This window comes from Hippoglossus stenolepis, chromosome 17, assembly GCF_022539355.2.
Source record: "Hippoglossus stenolepis isolate QCI-W04-F060 chromosome 17, HSTE1.2, whole genome shotgun sequence".
Classification (NCBI taxonomy): Eukaryota; Metazoa; Chordata; class Actinopteri; order Pleuronectiformes; family Pleuronectidae; genus Hippoglossus; species Hippoglossus stenolepis.
In genome coordinates, this window is record NC_061499.1 from 4,324,586 (window position 1) to 4,341,467 (window position 16,882).

Consider the following 16,882-nt stretch of genomic DNA (forward strand, 5'->3'; position numbering starts at 1 on the left):
GCGGCTGCTGTGTTGGTCCCCCCGGCGAGTTGACGTCTTTTTCACACCGATGTGACGGAGCTTCACTTCCCCGGCGTCCTCCTCCTCTGTGTCGGCTAGAGACCCGGTCTGAGTCCGGCTCTTCACACCGCCCTCTCCCGCTCGGACGACACAAGCTCACAGGAAGACACGCGTGGGACTTCCGGGGGGGCTCCTTCACAACAAAAGCACCATGGTGGATCAATAGTTACTAAGTGAGATTCCTTTTAATTTCTCATTTCTCGACTCTCAGATGTGGAAAGTAACTTATTACAGTTACTCAAGTGCAAATACTACTTTGAGGTATTTGTATTTTGAGTGTTTCGATAATTTGGTGATTTATCTCAGAGGGGGGAAATATTACACTCCTCTGTATTTGTGTTAAAGTTAGAGTTGCTCGTTACTTTTCAGATTTAAACTCACTATACTAGAATATTAGATAAACCAGCTTGTGACCTTTTAAATTAAAAAACTACGTCAACTATAAATACTGACGCTTCTTATCTGAAACTTTTAAGGGGCCTAAATCAAAGTAAAAATGCTGATTGATAGAAATATGGAGTAAAGTAAACAAGCACTGCTGCAGATTAAAGTATAAGAATAATAATAGGGTGCAGGGCAATTTCTATCATTTTATTTTCTCAACTAATCAAAAAACATTTTTTGTCCTATTAAAGGACTGGAATTAGTGTAAAGGCAATTTTATATTTTTTCACTTAGACATTCGAGTGTATTTATGTTGTATTCATGTGTATTTATGTGTATTATGTGTTTCTGTTAGTAAAAAGAGAATTGTGAGTTTTCCGGTATGGCTAAACTGACTAATTCTGTCTAACTTGAAAAACCCTCCTCCACTCAGGGAAATCCGTCAGGAAATACCAACCACACTGAAAACGTCACTTCCTGCAAACTTTTTATTTCTCAATAGAATACTTTGAAATAAAACAAAAGTTGTGTCCCAGATGTTTTAAGTTTGTATCCTGTGCATCTGGATATTATAAGAACGTGTATAGACATTTTTGATTGATTGATAAATGACTAATTGTGGTTTCTCTGCCTCTTGCAGCAGATTCACACTCCACACTGTAGATGTCTCCAGAATCCATTCACATCCTCTCACAGCAGGAAACCACAGAAGAAAACAACCAGGAAGCACTTCAACCTGTTGACTCAGCTTCCCAGCATCAAACCCAGTGATTTGACACAATAATAATCCCCTTGGTGTGGAGTCCATCTTTGCTTCGAGGTGAGTCGTGTCGTTGGAAGCATGTTACAGATGTGTGGTGTGTTCAGCTCCAGGTGTTGCAGCTCTCAGCAGGTGTGACTCAGATGTGTTGTGTTGGATCAGGATGGAGAAGGTGATCAACTGCTTCAAGAGGAATCCAGAAGCTGTGGCCCGGCTGATCTGCTTCCCCTGGGCAGGAGGAGGCTCTTTGCACTATGCTCGCTGGGGAAACCTCCTCAGCTCTGTGGAAGGTAACACACACACACACACACACACACTAACACACACTAACACACACACACACACACACACACACACACACACACACACACACACACACACACACACACACACACACACATGGAGGATGTTGCATAAGAGCTGCTGCACTTTGATCATCTATCCTGGATTCTCAGTAGAACCAGAAGAGCCTCAATGAACTAATTAGAAAGGTTCATAGGAGAACTGTTCTGTGAGATTCCATTTATAACAGTTATTGTTATTAGTAGTAGTAGTAGTAGTAGTTGTTGTAGTAGTAGTATTTTTGTGTACCTAGTATTCAACATTTTCTCAAGATGTTTTTCCTCAAATAGTTCTTGTAATCACCTCTGTGCAGGAGGTTGTGTTTTCATCCCTGTTCAGTTGGTTGGTTTGTCAACAGGATTACACAACAACTACTGAACAGATTTCCATGAAACTTGGGCTAAGAAAGAACTCATACAATTTTGATGGGGCTACAGACTAAGGGCCAGATTCAGGGTTTTCTAACACGTTACTAGAGAGTAATCCATGGTTTTTGATATACAATTGTATTAATTATTTAGGGGACTGAAATCTATGAGTTTGTGCAGCTTGATAGAATTTAAGGAGACTGTGGGACATTTCTAGTTTTTAATCTTTTGAGCAAAATATCAAATTCTCTGCTGAAAAAGAAGGTGAATCATAACAAAAATCCTAAAATCCTTTTCTGTCATGTAGCTCCTAATAAGTTTAACACTTGTTTTGTCACTCCCAGTGTTTGCAGTCAAACTTCCAGGCAGAGAGAGTCGCACCAAGGAGCCGTTCGCTCAGAGCATGCAGCAGATCGTGGACGAGGTTATTGATGTGCTGTTACCGCTGCTGAAGGAGAAGCCGTTTGCTCTCTTTGGTCACAGGTATGTTGAGAGAATTTTTTTTTTTATAAACAACACAAAATCTGTGTGTGTTTCCACTCAACCTGTTTCATGTGTTTTCACCTTTCTGGTTCATCTCAGTTTCGGTGCCTACACAAGCTTCGCTGTGGCAGATGCTCTGAAGAAGCTTCACAACCTCCAACCGGTTCACATCTTCCTGTCTGGTGTCTCTGCACCTTATGTGAGTCTATTTATCTAATTTAATCTGCACTTCACTGTGTCTCCGTCTGTGTTAAATATACTCCCAGAAAGATCTGCACACTCTCACTGCTGTTCACTGTTTTTAGTCAGAGATTAGAATCAAAGCCCCAAAGAGAAGCGATTTGTCAGATGACGACTTTCTCAAGTGGCTGACTTCCATCGGAGGAACTCCTCCTGAACTTCTGGGGAATCCTGAGGTCATGGAGCGCTTCCTTCCTGTCCTGAAGGCCGACCTGCACGTCGTGGAGAACTACAGGCGAGCCGACAACTCCTGCTTGTTTCTTAACTCGTATTTAATTTCTAACGTTTCTATGAATAGTAACAGTGACTGGATTCTATGATTTTTTTCTGCAGGTGTAACAAACCAGACCATCCATTCCTGTCCTGCCCTGTTACGTGTTTTGACGGAAAGGACGACGTGCCTCATGATTTACAAGGTCAGGTGAAGAATTCCAACAGTGCACGGCAGCCTCAGAGCAAAAGAGACAAGCATACCTTTGTATGACCTATACTGCAGCCTCCTCCATGTCAAAACTAAAAGTCAAAGAACACGTTAAATAAATTTTTCTCGTATAACATCATGATTAACAACTCAGACTGACTCATGATTGGTCAAGCAGGATCTCGCTACTACGCCTCCATCCCCTGATCTTTAAAGCTCCGACTCCAAGTTGCAGCAGCCTCATCCTACAGCTTCATTTTTGTACAACAGGAAGAAGTAGAGACACGTCGTCTGTCTTTATTTACAGTCTGTGCTGCATGATAATCTGTGTAACCTGAAGTCAGCGAAGGAAAGGAGGAGTCGCTGCACGTCCTCTCTGGGCTCATACTCTGTGTAATTAATGCTTTTTATTTATTTACAGCCTGGAAAGACGTCACATCAGGAGATTTCACCATTAGGATGCTCGACGGGGCTCATTTCTACCTCAAGGAGTCTGGAAATGAAAAACACATCTTAGAATACATCACTAATCATCTGGAAACATTAGATATGGACTATTTCTGATCAAATATGTACCATTACTGCACAGTGTCTCCTATTTTTGTACGTTTTTATATTAATTCAGTGGGATGGAAGTTAAATTTGTACATTTCAGAAATGTAACATTTTGTGTTTAACCCTTACTTGGGGTAGATGTAATTGAATAGCTTTTTAATTCCGGTTATAATCCTAGTTTCTTTCAAATATGAAATAAAACTGACTTCATGATCACATATTGACTTTATTTATTTTATTGCTAAATCCATGATTTTAAAACATCCAGTTTAAAACCATGCGCAGTCGGTTTCAAGTACATAAAATGTTGGCACGTGCACAGATTAGAGATTTTGGACAACAACACATTACAAACTTCCTTTGTGAATAAATATATATATCTTTGTCATATAAGTCATATTTTTACATTAGTCTCTTTCTTCAAGTTTAAAAATTCGATCTCAAAGTTCTGCTCTGAGATGCAGGAGGAAACAAACAAACATTCAGATTATAGAGTTGAAGCTGATTTTATACATCTGAAATTAAAACCCCCATTTCTATTATGTGTATAAACAACATAATGAATAAATATCTACAGCGCTCCATAAAGGTATTTGCATCACATTCGGTTTTAAAGGTTTTTCTTAAGGACTGATTTACGATATTAAAATACAACGTGACCGTGTTCCATAACGTGCCGCTGTGCAAACAGGCTTCACCTGCAGCTCCCCTCTGCTCAGTGAAGGGCGACGCTAGAGCAACAAGAGCAGGGCACAGAGGTCATGGGATTGTGAACGTGAAGATTTAACGATGGCACAGAAAAGAAAAACATTCCCTAGTCAATTGTTTGAGAGTAGAAGGTGCAAAGTCTGAGGTTAGGTTGTGTCTGTGGCAGGAGAAGAGGAGGGGGTCAGGATGCTGCTACTTTTGGCCATCGTCTCTGTCAGAAGGAGGCGGAGGCGGAGGTGGAGGTGGCGGCAGGTTGCTCCACTGCTGCGCGACCGGAGTGTCGGCAAGCATGAAGGAGTCAGTGGAGCGGGTGCTGGTGCGAAGAGGAGCCAGGCGCCGCAGGTTGCTGGGCGTCCACGGCAGCCTCACCTGGGCTCTCTGCGATGGAGCCACCGTGCTGCTGTCCAGCTCGGCCTCCCCCAGCCACGGGGGGATCTGCACCGCGGACATGGGGTCAGTGTCCGGCATGAAGGCCGGGTTCTCGATTCCAGCTGGAGCAAAGATAAAAAAGTGACTTAGTGCTGGACAGGATTTGAAGGTTTAACTTAACGTCAACAAGGTGACAGATGTATTTCACCTCCTGTTCTGTAGGTGACCCTCATGGGGAATGAATGTCCAGATGCGTTGTAGCCAGAGGCCCCGTCTCCGTCTGAGGAGAACTCAAAATCTAGAAAACAGGAAATGAGACACCTCTTTACAAAAAACTCTTCATGAAGAGCGTTTTTAGTCAATAAAACTTAAACATGATACAAACCTTCATCTCCTGAATAGTAGCTTTTACCTTTGTCCACTGATTTTCCATTCGGCATCTACAGATGAACGAATAGAAAGAAAGAACACAGAATTTGTAAATTACATCTTAAAACTAAGAAAAAATGTAAATAAGGACAAGATTTGACTATCAGGCCTGTGAATTATTTGCAATAACAAAATACAACATTTGAACATTTTAAAATATAAAAAATTATTAAACAAATTTGTATACATTTTACATATTTTTTTAAAATATAATATGTAAAATATGTGATCATGTTTTCCTGCTCTACTTTTGATTTAACAAAAGTTTAAATAAAGTGAAAATCGATAGCAACCAGATATTGACTTTCTATACTAAATAGATAATTGACTTTGAATAGACTTTAAATATATGTTTCTAAATAATGTTCTAAATATGTTAAATACAAAAGGTACCTACAGTTAATACTTTAGTTTCTATAGAATTATTTTCGGATTTCTGATACTGCAACCAATAAAATACTGAGGTTCAATACAGGCTACTGTACACACGTCCACATATGTAATACATTATCTAAGGGACTCTGACCTTTTGCTGCTGTTCTTTCTGCTTGTGCTTGGTTATCTTCTTCGATGGAGCGACGCCCATCTTTGCAGACTTGAAGGACTCCAGACGACTCCTCATCGTCCTCTGGAAGATCTCCTGCACCTCGTTTTCATCCACATTGACGTTGAAATGGCTCCGACTGTACCTGTGTCTGTGCTGCAAACCCAAAAGACAAGAGGCGAGAATGGTGAGCGTCAGTGAGGGACGACCTGAGGATCTGATCCAGACAGGGGCTGAAAGTGTTCACCTGTTTCCTGCCTTTGTACAGATGCTGCTGCAGCAGGTGATGAGTGTTGATGCCCTCAGTTTCCTTCATTCCCTTCATGGTCTGCTCGTGCATGTCCAGGCTCACTGATGGCACAGGGTCTCTTCTACAGGGAAAATACATCATGTCAGTCCCAATTCATCTTTATCCAGCTTTAAGCACAGAGCTAATTTAGACAAAAAAAGAAATGATGCAAGACAAAACTGCTTGTGGTCACCAGGAGGCAGTGTCTGAGCAAAGAGCTGCTCTCATGTGAGCAGATCTGTGAACTGACAGGAGGAGATCAGATCTGGTTTCCAGGCTGTGAATAGTTAATATGCTTTTGTTAGATAAAGGAATGTTTCTGGATCTAGTGGATTTAAATGTGGTTTCATCAGGAGCCTGCGGGGCCTTGGTGGAGGTTTGAACTCTAACACGTGTCAGTCTAGTCAGTTAGTCAGTGTTTGCTCACCTCATGTCGGACACACTGCTGCGATCGTCCGTCATGTCGGCCATGATGTCCGGCATGACCTCTGAGAATTCGTCACCAAACTTTTTCTTGAAGTCGACGTACGAGTTGTCGTTGCGGATGAACTCCAGTGAGCCTCTGCGCTCGCCCTGCAGCAACAGGACGAGAGATCACTTCCTTTAACAGACCTGCACCTGATCCTGCAGCCGTGACCTTGAATGTGCGCGTGATCCTCACCTCGGCCACGTAGCTTATGGCGTCCTTGAGGTTCAGCTGATGGAAGATGCTGAAGACGTGGTCGCGGTTCTTCCTCGCCGACGGCTTCATCAACCACCCCGTCATCCACTTGTCCTCAAAATGTTTCCACCTTCACAACAAGAGAGCAAACAATCACACAAACATACAATCAAGACATTTTCCTGTTAAATTGTTAAAGGCGTCTTTACGCACTTGTCCCTCATGTAGTTGTGTCCAATTTGTCCAGATATGTCTTCTACGGCGACGAGCAAGTGATCGAACACCTAAAACAACAGAAAGAGAAAGACTCCAATTATTATATTGTAATTATGACACAGAAAACTATGAAAGGTGACATGTAAACATTTTGAGATTTACCTTGTTCTGCACTTTTTCTATGAGTGTGAGCTCAGCTACTTTAGCTCTCTTCACTTTCAGCCATGTGACCAGAGGCTTCATGGTGATTCCCTGCAGAACAAAGAGTTTCCAGCATGAGGAAGTGAAATGAGTGTTCTCATGTTCTGTTGTGGCTACAAAACAAGAGCGGTCACCTGAAGAATGACAGTGAAGTAGACGACAATGAGAGTCGTGCTGATCATCAGATTCTTCTCCTTTATCTTGCTCTTATCCAGCATCACAGCCAGGCCGTACGCCACAGCCCCTCGCAGGCCACCGTAGCTCATGATCACCTGATCTATCAACCCCACGGGGACCAGCCTGTACCTGTTCAGGATCCAGGTGAGGAAAAAGACTCCTGCGGTGCACACACACATTTATCAGATCGTGTAATTGTTTCTTCTCTAATGTGACAGCACAAAGATCAAAATCTCACCAATTATCCTGTACACAAAGATGAAGAGGAGCGTGAGGAGGATGAAGCCGGTGTTCCACACCCAGATTTCCTTGTCGATGGCCGAGATGCCGAGGAAGACGAAGATGATGGTTTCTGATCCGTTGGCGAGAACCTTCAAGGCAAATCTGACCGTGTTGACGGACTTCTCGTCCATGTTTGCATTGATGTACTTCTGGCAGCAAATACCACAGAAGACGATCCTGTGGACAAAAACACCAACGTAAAACTAATGCAATAACTATTTATTCAGGCCTTGAAGCAGAATCAAGTATTTTTTAATGAAATACTAACGAGAGGATGGCAGAGAGGGAGAGCATCTCAGCGGTCAGGTAGGAGAGGTACCCCAGGATAAAGATGAAGCCCGGCTCGATGATCTGGATGTTTTTAGTCCATCTGGTCAGAAGAGAGATCAGCAGGCCGAACAGAAAGCCCATGAGGGAACCGCCGAACGCCACTACGAAGAAGGAAACTGGAGAGAGACACAAAAACAGAACACACGTATAAAAACATAACTTGGATTCTATGCTATTTAATGGAGACTTTCATCCAAAAATAACCACGTGTAAAATACATTCATGCACACGTACAGCAGCTCTAAAACCAGGTGTGTCCACTGAGCAACATCTTACCAATTCCTTTAATGATCTCCACAGCGTCGATTTTGGGTCCTCCCAGTGACACAAATGCGTCAAATACATTGAAGAGCACCTGAGAGAAGAAGCAGAAGAAAGTGAGTTCTGCATGTCAAACGTTTTAGAGGATATAATATTTGTATATATTCATTTCAAATGCTTTCTTTCTACCAGGTGACATTCTAGTCTATTTGTATTCTGCAGCTCTTATATCCATCATAAGGTTTCTTCAAAATCTCTTTTGCAGTTATGTATTAAATGTGTTGTGCAACTTTTTGTTTAAAAGTTATTTCACTAACGGCCGTTTTTATATTTTTTGATCAGGTCAGAGTGTTTGAAAGATGTGGAAACTTAAAAGTGACTCATATTTACATATACAGGCTAAGCAAACCTGATTTCTAGATTAATCGCCTCAAAGAGCAGATTGACAGAAATTCAGGAGAACTTCAGTCGGGGGTAAAGGTCCCGACTTTGAAGTGCGGAATGTTTTCACTGCACTTCACGTCTTGTAGCTGTGTTTTACTTTTCCCGTGATGGATGTGACAGCAAACTCAAGACTGTTCTGCTTCTCAGGTAACCTGAGGTAAAGCCTCGTCGTCGCATACGAACCACAGTCACGCCGTCGTTGAGCAGCGACTCTCCAAACACCAGGATGAAGAGGACCTCGTTGACGTGGACTTGCTCAAACACGGCGATGACGGCCACGGGGTCCACGGCGGCGATCAGACTGCCGAACAGAAGATACTGCAGCAGGCCGATGTCAATGTCACCTGCGGCACAGGAAGCCATTTGTACAAAGTGAAGTGAATGAACAAAGTAACAATGTAAAATAAAGTAAATAAAACCTAAAATTTTGTGTTTATTCCCTTTAACCCAAAGCGTTCATTCAAAAGTCTCTCTCACCCATGGCTCCTCCCTTGTGACACCCCCACAGCGACAGCCCCACGCTGGCGGCGTTCCAGCAGGTCCCGATGATGGCGTAGATCATGATGGCCCCCATGTTGCTGAAGAAGAGCTTGTTGGGCATGGTGTAGCCCGCGTCCAGGATGACTTGAGGCAGCAGGTAGAAGAAGAAGACCGTTGGGGTCAGTTTGAACGTCTGCGCCATGTCAGCGCCCCAAATCATCCCGCCCAGGATGAAGCCGAAGCAGATGAGCAGGGCGCTCTCGGGGATCACGCTGGTCACATGGTGGTTGGCCTCGATGACTGAGAGGAGAAAGGGAGAAGACAAAAAGGGACAAAGACAAGTTGTCCTCAAATTGAATGTGGGTTTCCACACAACCACCTCTTCAGATTGGAGTTAGACCTGCAGGTTTCCATCGTTGAGTTGCAACTTAACCATAAATCTAAAACCTGAGAGGTTGCAAAACTTGCAAATGATCAACTGTTGCACTTGGCTGAGAAGGTGTCACTCTTTCTTCTGGGAATATGATTAACCCTGGTGGTGCCAGGAAAGGTTCACAAATCTCTCTGTGTAACTAAACACAGACTTTTGCTTGAGGCCTCTTGACTTAATTGCCCGAGAAAGTGTCACTAAAGCTTAAATAATCATAAAACCTTCTGATCCATAGCAAAAGGTCCATTTCATAATAAATGTTGATTTCTTTCTCCAGGCCGACAGGGTTTTAGACATTTATCTAATGAATTTAAGGGCTTAGTTTATCATTGTGCGTTTATGTGGAAGTCAAATAGATATGTTTGCTCCTTCAGTCCAGGTGACAGGTTAAGTCTGGGGTTATTTGGACCTGCAGGAAAAGGCTGCTGAGCGCATTGGAAAAGCAAACTAAAATGTTACTAAGTAGAGGACATAACTTGGCCAAGGCCCAACAGTCAAGCTACTCATAAACATCAATGTGTCTGATTCAACAAAAATAAATGTCCCATCTCACAATGTTGAAGAAAGTGAGAAAACATTCCTGGATCCACACTGAAATTTAAACGATTCTTCTCTGGGTCACGCTTCACCCCTGCACAAAATTTCATGGAAATCAGTTGAGTGTTTTTTGGCATAATTCTGCTAAAAAGGCAAACAGACGGAAGCAGAATCTCCTTGTAATCGGCTCATGTTTGGTTCAGGAGACGAGACGGAAAACAACCTGATGCATAAAGACGGAAGAAAGTCTCAAACTGTGGTGAAAACACAGACACCGTTTGTTAGGATTAAGACTCGGCAGTTGTGTCCATTTCCCAAAACATACTTCGTAAAACATCGTCCTCGCAATAAGCTTCTTTCCATGACTGATAGAAAAATGACGTGAACAGAACAATATGCACCAGAGTCGAAACAGTTTTAGTTATTTGCCCAAGGACGCTTCAAAATGCAGACTAAAAGCTCTGAGGATTGAACCACCAACCGTGTGTTCAGTGGCCGACCCTCTCTACCTCCTGTCCCACAGCCGCCTGCTGTTATTGCCTCTTGGTCTCACTCTAACAGGCTGACGCTTCACTGTGGGACCTTCATCTACATCATTGACAAAACCATTTTATTTACGTACCCAACTTGGCCAAACCGGCCACCAAAATCCACAAAGCAATCAGATAGGGGGTCTTCACATGGCACCACTTAAAGGTCACGATGGGCACTTCTGTGATGGGGGCGCTGGGACAATGTTCAGCCCCACTCGAGTTCGTTTTGGACTCTGAAGGCCGGAGGGGAAGTTCTCGATGTGTCAGCGGCGAGTCGTCCCTCGCCCCTGAGACGGGCCACGCCAGCAGCGCCGACCCCAACAGCAGCAGAAGCACATATCCACAGCGTCGCATTTGGTCAAGTGAATACGCCCCAATCCCCCCAAAAAAAGTTCCTCTGTCTTTGCTTGTACGACCTCGGATGTGAAGGAGGTAAAAAGCGACGCACGTTGTCTTGTCACTACTCTATCTCTTATTGTGATCCATCTCTCTATCCCGGTCTGTGACTCTGCGTCCTCCCACAGGCTGAGGTCAGCAGCGGTGCAGTGAATCCAGAAGTGTGCAGAACGCCGGACTCAGCCTTTTATGTGTACAGTATCTCCTCTGTGTGTGTGTGTGTGTGTGTGCGTGAGTGTGTGTCTGTCTGTGTGTGTGTGTGTGCGCGAGTGTCTGTTTAGTTTGCAGTTTAAATGGGGGGAGTAACAGATGACTGGGAAATGTCTCCAGTTATTCAGTCACATTTGAAACACTCACCAGTCATTGCTTTGTTTGTGCTTTCCGGTGTCTAGCACATCTCAAGTTGACACATTTGTGTGCGTGTGTGCGTGTGCGTATGTGTGTGTGTGTGTGTGCATGTGTAGCTGCTGAACAAATACCTGTGCATGTGTTGAGGGGAATATTTCCCCCTGACTTCATCTCCAGGCTTTGTGCCGAGTAATGATTGACGCTGACGTTACTCAGTCGTGGTTAAAGACTCCCCTGACGCTCTCACTCGATTTATTCCAGGCTTAAAATAAAGCTGCCACTAAGATATGACACAGCTATGATTCAGTTATCAAGCGTAGGCCTTTGTTTTGTCCCGAGATGTTTGGCATTTTTAAAAAGTGTGACACTGGGGTGATGGGATTCATGAGTTTCGGATTTCGAAATTTCCCTTTTTCCACTCGGAAAGCACATTGTACTTAACTGGAAGTGTGCTATTTTAATAACATTTATTCTTATTATTTATTCATGGCCTTTATTTTACAGATTTATGTCGTCAGTATGAGAACAGTTGGGATCAGGTTGATCTGTTGATCTTTTCATTCATTGACGATAAGAAAACTACAGAGCAACAGCAGCCTTATCATTTAAATACATACTCAACAATAAGTCTGTTGAGCATCTCTCTAACAGCGAAGTTATATCAGCCCACACTGTGAGTTTCCATAAGCGTCGATTCAGCGGCTGCGTGATGACTGGATGTTTTCTTTGGCCCGACTGTCCCGTCCTGTTTGAGCAAGACAAGGGACAATAGCCTCATTGGTGACGACGGACTGGTTTGATGATTAGCTCTCACACAGGTGTCCGTCTGTGCATCTCTGCTTAGAGCAACTTAAAAACGGTTGGATTAGTTCAATTAAGTTATGTATTTAACTGAGGAGTTGGAATACTTTTTATTGATTCACTTTTGTTTCCTTCAGTCTTGTTGGTTTTAAAACGCTGTAAATCACAATTATGAGAACATTTAGCTGCTCCGTCAAGCAGAACCCCCCCCCGGAGAGCCTTATTAACTAATGACCTAATACATCCTGCTTAATGGAGGCTGCACTTTAACTTCAACGTTTCAATCGTTCAGAAATGGCCACAGCTCGGTGCAAGCTCCAAAGACGGGTCAACTTCACCGAGAGGTCAGACAGAGGTTATTCTAAGACGGGGGGGGGGGTACAGTAGTTACAGGTAAAGGTTGTTGCGTTGTGGTTTGTTGTGTCAATAAAGTGTCTCATTTCTAAACCTCACACACAAATGCTTCAGAAGTTAATGTCACTGTATATTCACTGGTAGGTTTCCACTTATTGCTTAATTATTCTGAGACATGAAGTTAAATGTATTTTATTTAATAGGGACGATGTTTATTGATCAACAGATAAAATACATCAAATGAGCCACAGTTAGTTGTATGGGCTAATTTTAATCTGTTGTCAAGGCAACCGGAAATAAAAATAAAGTGACCCATCATATATAATTACAAATATATAATTCAAATGCAGTATAATGCATACTATTGAAACTAACTGTACAACAAGCCCATGATCAAAACACTCCAGGCAGAGGCTCCTGACTGATGAATTGCACGTCTGCACTTTAGAAATGTTTTTGTGTGTTTGGTTTGTGTAAGACGACTTTCCAGCGATAAGATGGATCCATAAATCAAACTGAAATTCACCGCCGTCACAGCAGTTGGTCTCAGGCTCAATCAAACGTTTATCGGCCCCATTGTTTGCACATCTATAAAAGTTTGATCCGATCATAAAACAGCAGACTTAGCGGTGACACTTCAGATCCTTGTGCTAATATTTATCTTCTCTCAGCTTTTTTTGATGTTCTTTTTTCTTTTCAGTGATTCCAAGTGCAAACCCTTGAATTGATTGAGCAACAGTGGAGGTTTTGGGAGAACTGTGGTGTGATTGTTGGGAGGTGGAACCTGCCGTCTCATCTGCGGTCTGATGGAATTACTTATTTTTATAAATAACTACACTTGCACTTCGGGGGCGGTGGCGTTTGGTTTCTATGGTCCTTGTCTGTGCCAAAGCAGCTGAGGGCAACCAGTTAACACTTTTAAAAGAAACCTTAAGACCTACTACTTCTCGTATTTCATTGAATTTTAAATTATTTTGATCCATGCACTTTATTTCATTCAATTTTATTTTATTTAAATGTATGTCCATGTATATTTTTCTTATTTTTTCGCTGCAGTATTGCATTTTATTCTATTGTCGTATTTTGAATGTATTGTTTGGCTCCTTGTTTTGCAAGTTTCCATGAAAGGAGCTTTATAAATAAAGTGTGATTTGAGTTGATTTGACTTAAATCAACTTTAACGATGTATTTTAAAGTGTTTAACCACATTTTTTTTACCACAAAAACTCGAAGGAAAAGTGTCTGTAACTTCAGAATCACCTGCTAAAACAGCAATTACACATTTCTCTGTTTTCACCCATAACCACTTAATTTCAGTACAAACACTGCTGTAACATTTTCAGCTTACATAGACAAAACAGATCGACACTGAAGTTTAAATATCTACTGTAACTACTTGCAGACAAATAAAAAAGTCAGCAGATTGTGTCTGTTTTCACTGATCTTCCTGCATCTTCCACAGAAAACCACAGTCCCCTATTTATGTCAGAGGAGGTGTATACAAACACACACACACACACACACACGCACACACACACACACACACACACACACACACACATACACACACGTGAAAGGACGCTCATTCATTTACATTGTCCACATCGCCTATTTGCGTCTGTTGTGTCCACACAAAACTCTAATGACAATTTTCTGTGATCATAACAGGACGAGAGAAGAACCGAGGCCTCGTCAGGTGTGAAGCACAACAGAGGTCAAACTGTTGGATCCAGTATTTTAACAAGTGGGTTTAGTCCAGGTCCAATCACAGCTTTTCAATTTGAGACATGAAGCGTGACTCTGGGTGCTGCCGGTTTTTTTAATCAGAGCCACCGGAGACATGAATGGATCAGTGGTAATCGAACCACACAGGTTAGAATAAGGTTTGGAAATACGACGAGCTTCACCTTGACAGTGTGAGTCCTGCACTCTGCTCACTGACAAGCGTCCTAATCACTCTAATCCTGCACCAAATCGTTTCTAATGAGAGAAACTCAAGCTTCACATCACTGTGCATGATAGTAAACTGAACATCTGGACTCGTGGTCGAAAAACAAGACGTTTGAGGATGAGCTGAGGGAAGTTGAAATTAACATTTTTCACTATTTTCTGTAATTTAACCAGATTAATCCATATCAAAAAGATTAGTTACAGTCCTGCACTACGCCTGCGTTATGGCAAACACAGGCTACTTTTGAAATATCTCTCTAAGGCACTGAAATGTGTTTGCTTTGGGTCAGGACCCATCGGCTCTCCATGGACCGGACTTGGTGGAACTCACTGATTTTGCAGAGCCAGCTGACCAGGATCCACAGAGCCACCAAGTACGGGGTGGAGACATGGTGCCACTTCCAGCTCACAATTGGCAGGGTGGTGATGGGCTCCCCGCCGTGACCATCACCATGAGCAGCGTCACCATCACCAGTGTCTCCATGGCCAGCGTCTCCATGGCCAGCGTCTCCGGTTGTGTCATGGCCTGATTCCCCATGACCACTGCTGTGGGCCGTGGTCCCTGCCTCCTCACTGGCCAGGCTCGGGCCTCTGGACACCAGCAGCAACACGCACAGAAACAGTGCAAATCTCCAGGTAGTAGCCATGTTTGTCGGAGAAACGTTTCACAAACTCTTGGGCAAGTGTTATTTAAGATGTTGACTCAAGTGGGTTGTGGGCAAGTCTCTCATTCATTCATCTCCCGCGTCTCCTCCTTCGCTCTCAGGTCTGTTTCACCCTCTCTCTCTGTTCTCACATCTTTACCTGGCTCTCCTCTCTGCGCTCCTCTCTTTTGACACAAGGTGAAGCTCAGCCCATCCTGATGCTGCTTGGTCACCTCCCACTTTGCACCCAGCCCAGCTAGTTTGGCCACTTTACTCAATGGGAGATTTGATGCTCTTGTCCTTTCTTTGAATGTTTCAAAAGCTTGTTTTCACTGATTATTACCTCTTATGCAGAGTGGACGGCATAAATATCCTTATTCTAGAAGCAGGTACTCATAAGAGTTCTTCTGGGATATTGCTGCTGTCACATATACTGTAACTTGATGTGAGTTTGGATGAAGGTGATATAGGTAATAACTTTCACAATTTTAAGTAAAATTCCACCTTTTATACAATCCTCATTTCATTTTCCTAGTTTTAGCCACGAGCTCCTCCTGTACATGAGATTAATGGTTGACAGAAACCACTAAGGGGTTAAATCTTACAGGAGATGTCAAAACAGGGGAATTATCTGAAAAAACAAACGTCCTAATATTTGCATTTGTCTTTTGTGAGAAACCAGATTATGTGTGGAAATACTGTGTAAACAAAAAATGTGAGAGGGAGAAATTCGATGCTTCCTCTTACGGTAAAAAGACAGTATTTAAAAAAAACCTTTCCTGGTCTTGCCGACCACTTAAAATACTTCACAGATTAAGTCACCTTCACCCATTCATACGACTCCACTTCCTCCCACCATTCATAAATTATCAAATCATAAAATATCCCAGATAAGAAACGCTGCCATCTTGAGTCTGCACTGTAGCCGTGATGAACTCGATTTATAACGTAAGAAGTTTATGCTCTTAATCTCTAGTTTCAAGTCTTAGTCAATACAGCATGATGTTCATTTAGTAAATGATGGTCCCATTTAGAGTCGAAGAGACGATAGCGAAGCGTATACATTGGGCCGTGGACACCGTGTGATTGACAGCGGGTTACGTCCAATGGTTGGTGGTAGTCATCGAACTCTTTTTTTTTTAAGTCTTTCGTTCATGAAGGTTTTAATGATTCGTTTATATTAGAAAATAAAATATTAGAAACACGTCTCATTAAAAAGCATTAAAATCAGCCTCCAGAATGACAATAAAGTTGATGAAACTCCTCCTTTAACCACTTTCAACAATAACTAAACATCATAACCTCCAAGAGATTAGGTTATAATGCAGGATTGTTTTATCAGATTTCATTAGTTATAATTAGGTTTACCTATAAACAGAGTGTATATCTTCCCTCGTGAGTCTTTAAGCATATTTTATGTGCAGTGTGTTAATTTGCTTCAGCTCGACCACAACTTTTATTCCCTGGCTAAATGAAAAAAGACAAACTGAGTGTTTCACATGCATGTACAGTACGTGTGAGGACAGGAAGGCAGTTTGACCCATTCGTCTCCCTTATTGGAACGGAGCGCTTGTACCCCCAACATCCTCTGCTCTGCACGCTGCACAACAAAAACTGTGTTGAGCCTTCATTGCCACGATACATGTGTGTTTAGGTGACAGACACTTGTAAATGAACCCTAGTTTGGACGTGCTGTTCCTTTTTCCAAGAGTTGTTCATCAGGATTTGTCCCGTGGCCGCTCACAATCCCTTTAGTTGCAATTTAAACAGTCATATTAGAGAGAGAGAGAGAGAGAGAGTTTTACTTAAATAACAGTAATAATTCAAATTGCAAATAATGCTCAAGAAAAGTGCAGGATATTTTTTCCTGGAGTTGCACAATTCA

At 42.5% G+C, this 16,882-nt stretch overlaps 2 protein-coding genes across 4 annotated transcripts; one reads left to right on the forward strand and one right to left on the reverse strand.

The window, feature by feature from the left end:
• Nucleotides 1-96: 96 nt before the first annotated feature.
• olah (oleoyl-ACP hydrolase) lies at nt 97-3,831 on the forward strand. 2 transcript variants are annotated; one of them, XM_035182515.2, is made up of 8 exons: nt 97-233; nt 1,085-1,264; nt 1,367-1,494; nt 2,259-2,397; nt 2,497-2,596; nt 2,703-2,872; nt 2,971-3,053; nt 3,480-3,831. In XM_035182515.2, exons 3-8 carry the CDS (start codon nt 1,368-1,370, stop codon nt 3,620-3,622), a joined length of 762 nt encoding a protein of 253 aa, XP_035038406.1. In that variant the 5' UTR covers nt 97-233; nt 1,085-1,264; nt 1,367; the 3' UTR covers nt 3,623-3,831. The 2 variants fall into 2 exon arrangements, with proteins under 2 accessions (XP_035038406.1, XP_035038407.1); XM_035182516.2 differs by having other exon boundaries at nt 2,703-2,871; nt 2,956-3,053.
• A 2-nt stretch (nt 3,832-3,833) lies between these two features.
• slc9a3.1 (solute carrier family 9 member A3, tandem duplicate 1) lies at nt 3,834-15,189 on the reverse strand. Of its 2 annotated transcripts, none has more exons than XM_035182512.2 (16): nt 14,685-15,189; nt 9,002-9,304; nt 8,708-8,868; nt 8,096-8,174; nt 7,758-7,935; nt 7,446-7,666; nt 7,165-7,367; nt 6,992-7,081; nt 6,827-6,897; nt 6,614-6,743; nt 6,380-6,525; nt 5,911-6,034; nt 5,646-5,819; nt 5,103-5,130; nt 4,899-4,988; nt 3,834-4,812 (listed from the first exon to the last, which is right to left on the reverse strand). In XM_035182512.2, the coding sequence occupies exons 1-16, from the start codon at nt 14,998-15,000 to the stop codon at nt 4,514-4,516; spliced, it is 2,613 nt and encodes an 870-aa protein (XP_035038403.2). In that variant the 5' UTR covers nt 15,001-15,189; the 3' UTR covers nt 3,834-4,513. The 2 variants fall into 2 exon arrangements, with proteins under 2 accessions (XP_035038403.2, XP_035038402.2); XM_035182511.2 differs by having other exon boundaries at nt 5,076-5,130.
• Between the last annotated feature and the right edge of the window lie 1,693 nt (nt 15,190-16,882).